Consider the following 16,429-nt stretch of genomic DNA (forward strand, 5'->3'; position numbering starts at 1 on the left):
CTCAGGACCAGAGGCAATGATATGCATATTCTTGATACCATTTGAAAGGAAACACTGAAGTTTGTGGAAATGTGAAATTAATGTAGGAGAATAACAGATCTGGTAAAAGATAATACAAACAAATTGTTTTCTATACATTTTTTGTTCCATCTTTGAAATGCAAGAGAAAGGCCACTATACTATTGCAGTTTAGATTTTGTCCACTAGATGGCAGCAGTGTGTGCAAAGTTTCAGATTGATCCAGTGAAGCATTGCAATACTGGACTATTTTGTATCAAGTCTGCCCAAATGTGCCAAATTGCTGAATTTTCAAGTACATAACTATAGAGAACTAACAAAAATGATATGGTAATACAAAATGTAAGTTTACACACTCCCAGCAATGTCATAAATGATGGATCATTAGCTTATACACTAACTTTCACACATCTAGATGGATGGGCAGGGTGGGTGTGGAGCCAGAGACAGCAGGGGTTCAAACTGTAGAACCCAGTTCCTACATTTGAATATAAAAATGGATTTTATCAAACAAAACTATGCTACATTTTATCTCTGGGACCCTTAGGATGACAAATCAGAGCAAGATTACTGAACGTAAGTACATTATTTACCTTCAGAGGTGAATGTATCAAACCAGTTGCCGTGATAAGTTTTGTGTTGTTGTGCACTCTCCTCAAACAACAGCATAGTATTTTTTCACTGTAATAGCTACTGTAAATTGGACAGTGCAGTTAGATTAACAATAATTTAAACTTTCTGCCCATATAAGACATGTCTATGTCCTGGAAGATTTGCTGTTACAACAGTCATGCTAATCACATTAGCGCACGTTAGCTCAAAAACCTGACTGATATACTCCAGGGATATTCTACTTGTACCAATCTGGTTTGAAAAGCACTCAAAACTACACTGATTGTTGTGAAGAAGGCGTCAGGGCGCCCAAGAATGTCCAGCAAGCGCCAGGACCGTCTCCTAAAGTTGATTCAGCTGCGGGATCGAAGCACCACCAGTGCAGCGCTTGCTCAGGAATGGCAGCAGGCAGGTGTGAGTGCATCTATACGCACAGTGAGACGAAGACTTTTGGAGGATGGCCTGGTGTCAAGAAGGGCAGCAAAGAAGCCACTTCTCTCCAGGAAAAACATCAGGGACAGACTGATATTCTGCAAAAGGTACAGGGATTGGAATGCTGAGGACTGGGGTAAAGTCATTTTCTCTGATGAATCCCCTTTCTGTTGTTTGGGGCATCCGGAAAACACCTTGTCCGGAGAAGACAAGGTGAGCACTACCATCAGTCCTGTGTCATGCCAACAGTAAAGCATCCAGAGACCATTCGTGTGTTGTTGCTTCTCAGCCAAGGGAGTGGGCTCACTCACAATTTTGCCTAAGAACACAGCCATGAATAAAAAATGGTACCACACACATCCCCCGAGAGCAACTTCTCCCAACCATCCAAGAACAGTTTGGTGACAACCAATGCCTTTTCCAGCATGATGGAGCACCTTGCCATAAGGCAAAAGTGATAACTAAGTAGCTCGGGGAACAAAACATTGACATTTTGGGTCCATGGCCAGGAAATTCCCCAGACCTTAATCCCATTGAGAACTTGGTCAGGATGTGGCCCAGAAGTTAATTGACAGCATGCCAGGGCGGATTGCAGAGGTCTTGAAAAAGAAGGGTCAACACTGCAAATATTGACTCTGCATAAACTAAATATAATTGTCAATAAAAGCCTTTGACACTTATGGAATGCTTGTAATTATATTTCAGTATACCATAGTAACATCTGACAAATATATCTCATAAAACACTGAAGCAGCGAACTTTGTGAAGACCAATACTTGTGTCATTCTCAACTTTTGACCACGACTGTACAATGTAGAAAATAGTAAAAATAAAGAAATACCCTAGAATGAGTAGGTGTGTCCAAACTTGTATTATTTATATATAGATATAAATAATAAATTGTGCCCATCTCAGTGAACTAATCCATTGCGGAGACTAAAAGCCAATTTACGCTTGATCCGAAAATGTGGTCGAAGGCTCCATATGGAGGGTGTGACGCAATTCCGGAGCCTGCAGAAGCCAAATCAAGCGGCGTACCGCATCACCATGCGCCTCCCAAATGTTGTAACAATGGAGAGGGCTCTGTATAGCTCCGCATTGACATGATTGGTTGACGGTAGGTGGGGGCGGTACATCCTGTAGAAAACACAAACTCACTTCCTTGACAACAGAGCTGCACTGCTCCACGTAGCGCAAGTATGAATGTCCTGACTTCTGCTGAGGCCGTATCACCATAAATGTTACATGACCAATGCAGACATATGATTGACCAGGTGCACAATGCACTTCTCTCCAGAATGCGCTCTCTCCCGCCAATTTGTTTCATAACTTCATTGTGTGAATTGTTTGCATTTGATTGTTAGTGTATATCAATTCCCCGTTACATATATCACCAGTAGTACATTTACCGTTAATTCCTATAATTTCTAGTCTACAATGTTTGTTACTTTGGTTATGGTAATTTCTGTTTATGCATTCAATATGATTATTCCAGTCTTCCTACTATCATTGTCAGAGTGGACACTGTTTGCAGAGTGCACAACCTATGCTACACTTGTGAGAAACAAGTTTTGGTTTATTTCATTACATTTGAGGAGTGGAACGACGGCATCAAGATGCTATGTGAAGACCAACCAGTGGTGGATGTCTTACAAAGACATTATCACTCCAGAAAAGACTTCCGCTCCTTGCACTTGTTGCTGATGCTGTCTCTGAGCCGTGTGAGCGCATCTAAACCTGCCATCAAGCCCACTGATCTCTTGGAGGCCAGCAGAGTCTGTATGGTGCACTCTAAAGCAAACATACTTCATGGTCTGTCCATTCTTGAACTGTGCCTGATAATTGCCATGAAACACTTGAATGACATCTATGACGGAGAGCCGTTTAACTTCCAGATGGTTCACAATGAGTTCAAGAAATTCCTCCAGAGGAAATCCCATTCTATCCATAACTTTGACAAGCCAGTCGTCATAAAGGCGTTTGAGCACCTGCAGCAGTTGGAGCTGATTAAGTCTATGGACGGATCCACAGCTAAGATCCAGAAGGAGTACCAGCTGATGAAACTCATGTTGGACCACAGCCAGATCATGGAGGTCCTGCATAAATACCCACAATGCCCCACAGATGTCAAACAGTGGGCCTTGTCTACCTTTGGTTAAAGGTACATATTCTTCTATATTGGGTCCAGAGGGGCAGTTTTGGATAACCAATGAAAGATATGGGACCGTGGCCTGGACCCTGTCGTCATGGACAGACAATGAATGACCTGACCAAAATGTTTCTGCCATGTGTACATTCCTTGTGTGTAAATATAAATATTTGGCTGTACTTATTAAAGTCATGCAAAAACAAAATCATCAGTATTATTTAAATAAAAAAATGTATGCACTCGCAAGTCGCTCTGGATAAGTGCATCTGCTAAATGACTAAAATGTACTGTAAATTTACGAGTTTTATCAATTTAGTCATTGTCTTTTGTATGGAGCACACCTGTCAATGTTGAGTAAGGACGTGCACACATAGAAGCAGGCCTATAGGCTACCTGGCATGCCCGCAAATGTAGGCATATAAAATGTGCCCATTTGGGGATCTGATAGTATTTCTGATTGGCTTAACGCACCACCACTAATGACATGAAGAGCTTCTCAAAGTAATGTTTTCTTCACCTCAAAGAGCAAGCAAACAAAGTCGGTTTTTACATCCATTGAAATGACAATAGTTCCTCAATGTATTTGAAAAATCTTTCCAGCTCTCTCCTTTCGATAACCACTCAGTGTGAAAGGGAAAAATGTCATGCTCTGATGCAGTGGAAACGTCATAAAATAGGCCTACCTGATTACTTCTTATCAGTGCTCGACTTGAAATAGGTTCCAGTACTAATTTTGGCTGCTTTACTGTTTATATTTAGGTGCAGGAGCTCCACAATACTGTTGAGCTAATATTCTATAAGAGGAATAGGAGCTCAAGCAGTAGAAAATTTGAGGGCCGATACACAGCTCCAGTGAGCTCCTGCCCAAGTCAAGCACTGCTTCATAGCCCTTGCGTAAATAGCCTACATCTGTGTCTGTCCCGAGCTCACTGGCGCAACAAACTCGGAGAACCCAGAATATTCTAAACAATGTTGCAAGTTCGCTAGCGCATGCTTCGGGCCGGACCAAAGTTAATACAATGTTTCATGATTTTGAGATATGAAGACGTTATTATAAATGAAATGAAACTGTTTCACGAAAATGTGCATATGAATACCATAACTGGCACACAGATCGGTAGAAATGGTAAGATACTTTGGCATTCCACATGAGAAAAGTTGCTGACTACTCGTGTAGCCTATTACCGGCAACTTCAGGAGAGTAATAGCAGAATCTGCGAAAGCCAGCAGGAGCGGGACGAGAATAGTTGGGTTAGGTTTTCTGGTTATCTAGATCTCTGGCGCCCTCTCTGGCGCCCTTATTTCATCAAACCGAAAGCTTAAAGCAGGACAGCCCTAGAGGACAGCCCTAGAACAAACAAGTGTAAAGTACAAAAGTAAAAACACTAAAGTATCTTTTTGGGTATCTGTACTTTACATTTTATATTTGATAACTTTTACTTTACTACATTCCTAAAGGAAAATGTACTTTTTGCTCCATACATTTTCCCTGACACCCAAAAGTCCTTGTTACATTTTGAATGTTTAGCAGGACAGGAAAATGGTCCAATTCACGCACTTACCAAGAACATCCCTGGTCGTCCCTATTGCCTCTGATCTGGCAGACTCACTAAACACAAATGCTTCCTTTGTAAATTATGTCCGAATGTTGGAGTGTGCCCCTGGCTATCTGTAAACTCAAGTAGTAGTTTACTGGGTGACTTTCACTTGAGTAATTTTCTATTAAGGTTTCTTTACTTTTACTCAAGTATGACAATTGGGTACTTTTTCCACCACTGTGAACAAAAATATAAACGCAACATGTAAAGTGTGTTGGTCCCATGTTCCATGAGCTGAAATAAAAGATCCCAGAAAGTTTCCATATGCACAAAAAGCTTATTTCTCTCAAATGTTGCGCACAAATTTGTTTACATCTCTGTTAGTGTGCATTTCTCCATTGCCAAGATAATCCATCCACCTGACAGGTGTGGCATATCAAGAAGCTGATTAAACAACACAATGCCAGATGTCTCAAGTTGAGGGAGAGTGCAATTGGCAGGAATGTCCACCAGAGCTGTTGCCAGAGAGTTTAATGTTAATTTCTCTACCATAAGCCGCCTCCAATGTTGATTTAGAGAATTTGGCAGTACATCCATCCGGCCTCACAATCTCAGGCCAAGGACCTCCACATCAGTCTTCTTCACCTGCGGGATCATCTTAGACCAGCCATCCGGACAGTTGATCAAACTGTGGGTTTGCACAAACTGTAGAAACCGTCTCAGGGAAGCTTATCTGAGTGCTCGTCGTCCTCACCAGGGTATTGACCTGACTGCAGTTCTGTGTCACAACCGACTTCAGTGGGCAAATGCTCACCTTCAATGGCCACTGGCACACTGGAGAAGTGTACTCTTCACAGATTAATCCCAGTTTTAACTGTACCGGGCAGCTGGCGGTTTGCTTATGTCAACGTTATAAACAGAGTGCCCCATGGTGGCACTGGGATTATGGTATGGGTAGGCATAAGCTACAGACAACAAACACAATTGCATTTTATCGATGATAATTTGAATACACAGAGATACCGTGACGAGATCCTGAGGCCCATTGTCGTGACATTCATCCGCCGCCATCACCTCATGTTTCTGCACGATAATGCACGGCCCCATGTTGAAAGGATCTGTACACAATTCCTGGAAGCTGAAAATGTCCCAGTTCGTCCATGGCCTGCATACTCACCAGACATGTCACCCATTGAGCATGTTTGGAATGCTCTGGATTAACGAGTACGGCAGCATGTTCCAGTCCCCACCAATATCCAGCAACTTCGCACAGCCATTGAAGAGTTGGACAACATTTCACAGGCCACAATCAACAGCCCGATCAACTCTATGCGAATGAGATATCTACATATCTGTATTCCCAGTCATGTGAAATCCATAGATTAGGGCCTAATGAATTTATTTCAATTGACTGATTTCCTTATATGACCTAACTCAGTAAAATCTTTGAAATTGTTGTGTTGATATTTTTGTTCAGTGTAGTTCTGATACAAAATGATTATGATAAACCCAAAAAAATTGCACAAACTGACAGAGCAAATGATCGGTTTACAAACTCTCCTCCCCTCACCGTTCACTAGCACAACATGTAATTAATAGCTGCATATTTGTTGTCGATGTGCTTAAAATACTATACTACAAAATACCTTTACATGTCAGGGCAAAGCTATACCATAATGAGCATTTACACACGGACGTAGGCTGGTAAAACAACTCCATTGAGATTTTAAACCTATTCTAAACTATAGAGGGCCCATACAACTCAATGATAACACACTAAGACATTAGAAGCCAGAAAGTTTCACAATCATTTCGCAATCCATATAAATACATCACTTACCGCTCATAGCGGCATTTTGGCCTATGAGCTGAAATACTCCCTTGAGTGGAGAGAGCGCTTCTCCTGTCTTCCACCATGTTCCCTGCAGGATGAGACATGATGTTGGCAACTAGAGCACGAGATGAGAGTAGTTACATAGGCAGCTGAACTAGATTAACTTTGCATTCTTTCTAAATGGAGAGTATTATCATTCAGCGGGAGGATGGGAAACACAGACAGACTCAAGCTCTGAGGCTGGCTGCGTCCGAGTGTTGTAGTTCAACTCCTCCATGGCGGGTAGGGGAGCAGACAGTGTTCCGAGGGGTGGGGTGGTGTTGTAGGGACTCCAGGTCTAGATAATGATTCTGAAGACGAAGGACAGGGCGGCTCCCAGAGCCAAACCCAGAGACAGGAAGAATGCCATGATGGTGCCGGCCGTCTCCGCTTCGTGTTGTGCCACTTTCCTGTATGGAAATAGGAGGGACAAAACACATGACTAAGAGAAGAAAACAGGACTGTATACAAATGATGAACCAGTGCAATGTCTTTTTTGTCATGAGTTGACTGTGCTAGTACAGTGTTTCTCAACCTATGTTACAGGAACCTGCAAGCTATGGTTCCTTTCTATGGAGTACCGCTTGAGAACTGACTACAATTAGTCAGCTTTCTCGCTGAGGAACCAGTCAGCAGTGCCGGTCCCTGGTACAGAGTGTTGAGAACTCTGCTGTAGTCGTCACGGGTGATGGTCTTACCTTGGTCCAAAGCACATGCAGAGGCTGGCCAGGTATCCATTGCTGAAGGAGAAGAGGATAATGAAGACTATGTACCAGGCGTCGTGGGCAAACAGCACGGGCAGGTTGTTCCTGGGCTGGACGTTACACAGCATAAAGAGAGGCACGAAGACCATACGGAGACCCACCATGACGGGCAGGATGACGCTGTCCTTACCGGGCTGACAGGACAAAAGAAGAAGACATCTCAGTAGGAAACACATCCACTCCACCCTTATACTGTACACCCTGTTTAAAACAGAGCACTTGTGAATTTGAACCCTGATCACAATCACCTCTCTATACACTGGATTTTGTCAACAAGAAAGTTGCTGGTCAGGGGTGTTGAAATGTCAGGTTGCTGATGGTTATACACACTTCCTGTGTAGCTTCAGTAACATAAACTGAGTGGGAGACAGTAGTGCAAGGTTATGTAGCCTGAGACCGTGCCATACCCTGGATAAGACTGGGTCTGAAACCCACACACATTCCAATGAACAGCTTAGACAAGGAGCCTGTGAACTCAGGGAATTCAGCAATGGCCTCCAAATTAAACCTTGAGTAACACAATTCAGAGCAGGCAAGAGATATAAACAACTCAACTCGCACTATAAACACAATTAGTTACATAATATGGGGCCTACTATATGCTTCAGCGAAGAGCTAGGCTAATAAAACACAGCACTGTAAAAAGGGATAGCGAAACATTTTCTCCGTGAAATAATTGAACTATTCCACCCGTGCCAAGCTTAATGGCATTGGATTTGATTATTTCAATTGGATTGGATGGCAGTGGGGCCTGGAGAAGAGAACAAGAGAGCATTGAGTGGTGTGGCTGACTTGGGTTCAGGGCAGGTTTTCAGATGGGCTGGAGATTAGACTAATGAGGTACACACTGCTGGCTAAAGGAGGTTCTAGGGTCAGCAATTATAGGGAACCATGTGTTAATCAAGGCTATATCTCAATCTAATGGTTTAGCCTATACTGTACAAGGACATGAATGTCAGCCAAAATATGTTAAATCAGGGTATATACAGTGGCTTGCGAAAGTATTCACCCCCCTTGGCATTTTTCCTATTTTGTTGCCTAACAACCTGGAATTAAAATAGATTTTTTGGGGGTTTGTATAATTTCATTTACACAACATGCCTACCACTTTGAAGATGCAAAATATTTTTTTTTGTGAAACAAACAAGAAATTACACCCAAAAAAAACAGAAAACTTGAGCGTGCATAACTATTCACCCCCCCCAAAGTCAATACTTTGTTGAGCCACCTTTTGCAGCAATTACAGCTGCATGTCTCTATAAGCTTGGCACATCTTCTTCAAGGCAAAACTGCTCCAGCTCCTTCAAGTTGGATGGGTTCCGCTGGTGTACAGCAATCTTTAAGTCATTCCACAGATTCTCAAATGGATTGAGCTCTGGGCTTTGACTAGGCCATTCCAAGACATTTAAATGTTTCCCCTTAAATCACTCAAGTGTTGCTTTAGCAGTATGCTTAAGGTGATTATCCTGCTGGAAGGTGAACCTCCGTCCCAGTCTCAAATCTCTGGAAGACAAACAGGATTCCCTCAAGAATTTCCCTGTATTTAGCGCCATCCACCATTCCTTCAATTCTGACCAGTTTCCCTGCCGATTAAAAACATCCCCACATGCCCTCCTTGCATGGTCCGTGAGTTTTGGTGGGCGGCCCTCTCTTGGCAGGTTTGTTGTGGTGCGATATTCTTTCAATTTTTTAATAATGGATTTAAAATGGTGCTCCGTGGGATGTTCAAAGTTTCAGATATTTTTTTTTATAAACCAACCCTAATCTGTACTTCTCCACAACTTTGTCCCTGACCTGTTTGGAGAGCTCCTTAGTCTTCATGGTGCCGCTTGCTTGGTGGTGCCCCTTGCTTAGTGGTGTTGCAGACTCTGGGGCCTTTCAGAACAGGTGTATATATACACAGATCATGTGAAAGATCACGTGACACTTAAATAAAGTCCACCTGTGTGCAATCAAACTAATTATGTGACTTCTGAAGATAATTGGTTGCACCAGATCTTATTTAGGGGCTTCATTGCAAAGGGGGTGAATACATATGCACGCACCACCTTTCCGATATTTATTTATTTGCATTTTCTGAAACACTTCACCAATTTTGACTATTTTGTGTATGTCCATTACATGAAACCCAAATAAAAATCCATTTAAATTACAGGTTATAATGCAACAAAATAGGAAAAATGCCAAGGGGGATGAATACTTTTGCAAGGCACTGTAAAGTTAGCCAACTTAATTGGGGAGGACGGGACTGTGGTAATGGCTGGAGCAGAATTGTATCAAATATGTCAAACACATGGTTTTATGCCATTCCATGCGCTCCGTTCCAGCCATTATTATGAGCCGTCCTCCCCTCAGCAGCCTCCACTGGTCAGAATACAAACACTCAATCAGAACTTCAGGAGTTAACCTCTATCAAACTGAATGTAAGGTAACAGTGCTCTATGTGCACTCAGCCTATCATTCCATTCTAAAGTAATCATAGGAGTCATGATGCGGAGGTAGAATTAAATAGAACACCATCTAGATCTCTATGGAGAAACCTCTCAGCCAGTGAATTACAGACTCCAGAGCTGGGAGCGGTTACAGCCCCAGTCATGAGATCTATTTACAACAGGAAGCTACTCCAAATCAATAGGGGGTCTTTAATGTCACCACTCCTCACCCACCCCTCAAACCCAACTTCCTTCAGCAGTCACTCTTCATCCTAAAAACACAAGGGCTTTTTCCAATACAAACCACTGGCCTACACATCAAGTGTTCTGTACCAGATTTTTCACAGAATTCTGAACGATTTATAATAATAATAATTCATTTAATTTGTAAAGCGCTTCTCTTCTCACACCCAAGATGCAAATATAAGTTATTGGGTCCAGAGTTGTGGATACCTTGTTAGGAGTGAACCAGGATTTTGTAGTCGGTGTGTGACCATATGGAGAGCCAGTGGAGTTTGAACAGCACTGGAGTGATGTGCTCGCGGAGGGAGGTGTGGGTGAGGACACGTGCACCACAGTTCTGGAAATACTGTAGCCTGTTTAAGCACTTGGCAGATGCGCCAACAAACAGGGCGTTACAATAGTCCAGACGGGATTAAATAAAGGTGTGGATGAGTCGCTCAGCTGCAGGATGTGATCGCATAGGTCATAACCTGCCAATGTTCAGTAGATGGAAAAATGTGACTTTGTTCACTCTTGATATGGGCCTCAAAAGAGAGCTGACTGTCAACTATCACACCCAGGTGGCAAACCTCACTGGAGGGGAGGACCTTGACACCATCAATATTGAGTCTGTAGCTGATGTTTATGATGGTGTGAGTGCCAATCAGGACAATCTCTTTTTGCAGTTTAACTGCAGGAAACAACTGCATCCACGCTTCGATTTCCTGCAGGCAGCTGACCAGGAGTGTTGTGGCATTGGCAATGTCAGTGCTTGTGGAGACAGAGCTGAGTGTCGTCAACATAAAAGTGAAAGCCCTGTCTGTTTCCTCAAGATGTTTCCCAGTGGCAGCATGCAGATACAAAACAACTGTGTCTGACCTACTAGGACCGATGGCTACAAACTGGTAGCGATCAGTGAGATAGGACCTGAACCAGTCCAGGACAGTGTCTGACAGGCCCCAAGAGCTTCTCCATGCGGTCCAGCAGAATAGCATTGTTGACCATGTCGAATGCTGCACTGAGGTCCAGCATTCATGAGGTCATTGATGACCCTTACCAGGGCAGTCTCGTTGCTGTGTCTAGCTCTGTAAATCCGACTGGAAGGGTGTCTCGGCATGATTTCACTCGTACTCCCCAACAAGTTTTCCAACTATAATTCCATTCTATTCACTTTGATGGTGTGTGGAGGAGGGGTTTACAACCCCTATAACGTCATGTAATCACCAGGCAGTAATCTGGATCAGATTAACACATTTGAGAAGGTAAGGTATTTTTAAACAAATGTGTTATGTCATTGTATGTGATACTGTTGTCATGGGAGTCGTTAGCCTATCCTTCTCCTCTCCCCTTTTAGATTGATGAGACGCCAAGACATTCTGATCTAAGGTCCAGTGAACTGTCAAAGAAGTTGGCCAAGGGGAACAATTGGTCAGGCCAGGGGGAACCACTTCAAGGGAGCACAGATGTTAAGTAGGAATCTACACCAATAAACCCTTGTCTGTTTGAGCCAGTGTCAGTGGAACTAGTGCTCAGGGCCTCAAGACTCACCCACATACTCACGGCCGTCAGACTCCTTCCTGCCCAGTCCATCACGTTGAAGAGCAGGAAACACGACACAGGGATGAAGTATGTATCTGTGGAGACAGAGGGACAACAACAGTATGGTGAATAACAAGACTATAGTCCAGACTTAAAATCAATACTGAAACCTATTAGAGCAAAATCGCAAGGGCATCGTCCTTGCCAGTTTTTAATACAGAGGATGAATGCTATAAGCCTGTATGCTGGTCTCCCTCTTCACATGCCATTTATACAGCAAAACACTGATAAATAAAGACTTGTGTAATCATTTACAACATAAACGTTCCCTCAGCACACTCACCCCAGGCACCTCCATCGGCCACGGTGGATCTGACATCAACTGTGACTGCAGGAAACGTTCCGATGGTGATGGTGAACACGAAGCACACAGAGAGGGCCATTACCCAGATCTACAAACACAGGACAAAATAAGTACAACATAAGTGGGGGGTTTTAGGCCCAACCACCAATTCCCTCACTTGGAAGGACCACTTTGTTGATATGGTCTTTGTGCAGGTGCCTTACCTGTTTAAAGATGGCAAACACAGATATGGTGGGCTTGTCTTCCCCCTCTGTCAGACTGACCACCGGCCTCTTCTCTGCTGGGCTGTCTGTCACACAACACAAAAGTCTGTATGATTCCTCACATCCTCTTTTGTTGTTAGCTTTACAGATAGAGATGCAAGAGAAGCAACTTTAAAGAAGAACACAGAATGAAATCAAGGAACAAACATATAAACAAGCAAATTATAGTTCTACTATAACCCAGTAAGCCCTGGGCTGAGTCATACAGTACACTACTACACACAAAAGGAGAAACTCATTTCTCAATGGCGTTGGGTTTTATAAGCAGCGTCTTTTTACACGACATTCCATCTGCTGACTGTACCTTTTTTCAATAGGTTCATCTTGTTCTCCTCATCTCCGCCGGCTGGCCTGGATCCATTACTTTCCAGGTGGTACTGGAAAAATTCCTGCGAGGTCAGGAGAGACAATTCAGCACATTTGCCAACCTACATTATTTATTTACCCTTATTATACCAGGTAAAATGACTGAGAACATATTCTCTTTTACAGCAACAACCTGGGGAAGAGTTATAGGGTGAGGAGAGGGGATGAATGAGCCAATTGGAAGCTAGGTGGCCATGATGGGATGAGTGCCAGATTGGGAATTTAACCAGGACGCCGGGGTTAACACCCCTACATATTATTATCAGGTTACTGCATCGGTCTATATAGCTGCATGCGAGGACACATTATGGATACAGGCCAGGGGGCTATACAGTGCTACACCCTGCTAACGGCTTCCCTCAGATAACCTTGTTGAGCCAATGACGACTTCACTGACAAAGTGAACCAGCATTTTGAGGTCAGAGCATCCCATTAGGAAGACCAGATCAGCAGGGGGTCAATGTTATGTGTAGATTAGAGCAGTGATTCTCAACTGGTGGGTCGCAACCCAAATGGTTATGAATGGGTTGCAAGTGTTTTTGTTTATTTATTTATTTATTTTTATGGGGGGGGGGAAAAATAGTCTGAACTTAAACAACTGAAACCAGGTAGAAAGTGTGTAGCAATTATAATGAACCTATAATAATTAACCTATATTTCGTCAATCACAGTATTTTAAATATAGAGTTATTAGCAGCGCTATTTAGCGGATTTGGTAGATTTTGTGGTCTCAAACCAGTGAGCTTCACATTCTTCATTAAGAACATGGGCAAAATTGAATGATTGACAATGAAAAAGGTGGGACTGTAGTTCCCTTGTCATATAATTGGTAAATTTACTAGCATTAACCATAGTTTTCCAGATTGGAAAATATTGGATCGAGACAGACAACCTGGTTCAATTTGGGTCCCGAGGCAAAACCAGTTGAGAGCCACTGGATTAGTGTGTTAGTTGAGGTTTTACCATACTGGGCAGAGCGAGGTAGGACAGGATGGCCAGGAAGATGACCACGCATGCGGTGATGAAGTAGCCAAAGGCACTGTCCTGCAGGGACGAGCCACCTAAACACACACAGAACACAAGGTCATGAACTGGAAGTGCTTACTGTTCTCATCCTGGGATAGAAGTTATGGACCTGGTGCGAGTGGGAGTGTTATGGACAGTGCTGAGAGCAGTGGTGTGTGTGTCAGACATACTGGCCAGGGCACAGATCATGGAGAAGGCAGCGAAGGTCCCGGCAAGACCCTGTCCACTCATGATGGGTGCAGTGTAGGAGGCCGGCAGCATCCCAGCCAGGCCAAACAGACTGCCCTGCAGTACTGCCCCAAACGCTGGGTAGAGACAGAGGGGAGAAAATTAAGTCAACGTAGAGAGAGAATGAGTGATTGTAGGTGTTGGATATAGGAGGGAGTAATACATCTGAAGCCAAGAGAGGGAGAGAACTTTATCTATGCAACATAAGAAGGGGGGGGGGGGCAGAGAGATTGGAAGAAAAAGTAATGATATACTCAAAGAGGAAGATCGAAAGAGGTAGGGTTGGCACATCACAGAGACAAAGCAAAAACAAATGAGAACATCACAGGGGTTGTTTTACATAATAAAACATTATTTAATTCACCCCCTTCCTAGTATACACAGTCTTTACAGGGAGAGTGTGCATATCAACATCAAAGCATTCCAATTGGGTCACCCTGTCCTCCCCTCTGGCGGAACCTAGACCGTCTGAGAAGCTGCTCCTCATCAGGCATCAGAATCAAACCAACAGGAGAGCAAAAGGGGGGTTAGCATATCCTTGCTGTTCTACGTCCCATTTTAAACAAGCCAACTCCGTAGCAGATGGTGTGAGTGGTGAATGAGTTGAAGTGTGTGAGCTTGGTGTGTTAGGTATGAGGTAGGTTGGGTGGGTCCACTTACAATTGATGCAGATGATTTTGATCATGGTGAGAGAGAAGAAGGGGAGAGGGTCCATGTCCAGTTTGACCAGCACCGCCGTCAACAGAAACACCACCAGGATCACAGACAGGCAGCCGGCGATACGCCAATTCTGAGGGATCCTGGGGGAGAGGTGAGGGGAAGAAAGGAGGATAAAAACAGATGAGACATTCCTAGGACTGTTTAGACAGAATTGGGGGTCACCGATGGATGACTACGGCTGGGAATTGCCAGGGACCACACAATCAGATATTATCACGATACTTTGGTGCCGATACGATATGTATTGCGATTCTCGCAATTCTATACTGCGATTTTATTGTGATTCAAACCTATTGCTCACCATTTGTCTGCTGTAGAGGGAGAAGAGCGCCATGAGAAAATGAGTTTTGATCAGTCATGGAAATAAGTGCTGAAAACAAATTGGCTCCTTATTTATAAAGAAGATGGAGAACAAGCTATGAAGGAAAAATACTAGAATGTTGGTGCAGGTAGAGCAAACTAGCGCAAAATGAATATCCTGATATGTAACTATTTGTAAGTCGCTCTGGATAAGAGCGTCTGCTAAATGACGTAAATGTAAATGTAACTGTATCCATTTTTTCCTCACTACCCCTCGCTGGATCTCTCTATAGCCAACTATAATTAAAGTCAACATACCAATGCCCTATGGAAACAACTGATGGGGCTCTTCAGGGGTAAAATGAGAGGGTGGGGTGAGGATTACAGGATCAAAATGGGGATTAGGTGGTGGGCGTGGTCAATGTTGCTGACCAACATTTTTAGAGGCCCTTCTGTTGGCCGCAGTGACAAAATGTTGCAGTTTAAAAGCACAGAGGTTAGGGTTGGGCGATGTCAACCTTTGTCCTATCGTGATTAAGTAACCATAACACATTGTGATATATAAACACACAGTGGTATCGCCCCCTATTGGCCAACCCCCCACCCCCAAACATTAAACAAAAATGTATAATAAAAAACAAGACAGCTAAAAAGGACCGCTACCACAAGCTTGTTGTAGCTGTGGCATGAAAGTAGTGTGGTGTGCGTGCCGATGCGCAAGAAAGCGTCGCTGGCTGTGAGCCGTGTGATGGGTTGTAAACCAGCTGCAGAGCACACAACTCTGCTGTCTCCAGTACTGGATAATTATTCAATGATTCACATTTTTGCCCAATCTTCCTCTTTTCAGACCTAGGCTTCTATACGTTGCATGTAGGTTCTATACATTGCTAATAATAGGCTATGGAAATAGGCCTACTGACAACATCATTTCTTTCATAAGCTTTGCTCAGCTGTAAGTTCTCTTGACTTCTCATTTGACTTTCCCATCTTGATATTGTTTGCTCAATTTGTGATATTGTTTGATAATATTTGTCATTCAAAATAAAGCTGTGATTGAGAATCGCCTATAGACTGACTTTCACAATTGCTCCCATTTGAAAACTGCAACTTTAGGACATTAAACACTATTAGAATAGCCTATTTGGGAAATACTCTTCATAACTTCAACTTGTCTTAATGCTTTTGATAGGCTATTTTAAATTGGTATGATTTGTCTTTTGGTCATTTGGTTCGCAACAGCAAGGAGGATGGATGCATGCATCATTTATTTGAGACTAAGCCTTGCTCAACTGTAAGGTTTGTTCAAACTACTCGTTAGATTTTTCTATATTGCTATTATTAGTTCTATTTTGCTCATTATTATATTAGGCCTATCATGTTTTTTCATTGTTTCATCATAAAGTATCTTGGTGTGAGGATGCGGGAAAAAGCCAGCATGCATAAAAACTGTAGTCATATTCATATCAAAATTAGGCTTTTAAAATAATTAGACACTGCAGTGTCCACTATAGAAAATGTAATGGGCTTCGACTATATGGCCCAGATCATCTTACATTGAGAGAAAAAAGCAAAAGTATTTCTGA

At 43.0% G+C, this 16,429-nt stretch overlaps 2 protein-coding genes across 4 annotated transcripts in view; one reads left to right on the forward strand and one right to left on the reverse strand.

Moving 5' to 3' along the window:
* Nucleotides 1-2,046: 2,046 nt before the first annotated feature.
* LOC121549843 (origin recognition complex subunit 4-like) lies at nucleotides 2,047-3,468 on the forward strand. The gene is made up of 2 exons (XM_041862180.1): nucleotides 2,047-2,053; nucleotides 2,491-3,468. The coding sequence occupies exons 1-2, from the start codon at nucleotides 2,047-2,049 to the stop codon at nucleotides 3,219-3,221; spliced, it is 738 nt and encodes a 245-aa protein (XP_041718114.1). The 3' UTR covers nucleotides 3,222-3,468.
* A 2,809-nt stretch (nucleotides 3,469-6,277) lies between these two features.
* The window catches only part of LOC121571882 (equilibrative nucleoside transporter 1), a 65,913-nt gene continuing 55,761 nt past the window's right edge, over nucleotides 6,278-16,429 (reverse strand). For all 3 annotated transcript variants that reach the window (XM_041883674.2, XM_041883661.2, XM_041883669.2), the window contains exons 6-14: nucleotides 14,487-14,626; nucleotides 13,769-13,903; nucleotides 13,536-13,633; nucleotides 12,511-12,595; nucleotides 12,147-12,232; nucleotides 11,923-12,031; nucleotides 11,589-11,674; nucleotides 7,321-7,520; nucleotides 6,278-7,032 (exon numbers count right to left, since the gene is read on the reverse strand). In XM_041883674.2, the coding sequence (XP_041739608.1) occupies nucleotides 6,921-7,032; nucleotides 7,321-7,520; nucleotides 11,589-11,674; nucleotides 11,923-12,031; nucleotides 12,147-12,232; nucleotides 12,511-12,595; nucleotides 13,536-13,633; nucleotides 13,769-13,903; nucleotides 14,487-14,626 (1,051 nt within the window). In that variant the 3' untranslated portion in view covers nucleotides 6,278-6,920. The remainder of the gene's footprint in view (nucleotides 7,033-7,320; nucleotides 7,521-11,588; nucleotides 11,675-11,922; nucleotides 12,032-12,146; nucleotides 12,233-12,510; nucleotides 12,596-13,535; nucleotides 13,634-13,768; nucleotides 13,904-14,486; nucleotides 14,627-16,429) is intronic.

The sequence above is a fragment of the Coregonus clupeaformis genome, chromosome 1 (assembly GCF_020615455.1).
Source record: "Coregonus clupeaformis isolate EN_2021a chromosome 1, ASM2061545v1, whole genome shotgun sequence".
NCBI classification, from domain to species: domain Eukaryota; kingdom Metazoa; phylum Chordata; class Actinopteri; order Salmoniformes; family Salmonidae; genus Coregonus; species Coregonus clupeaformis.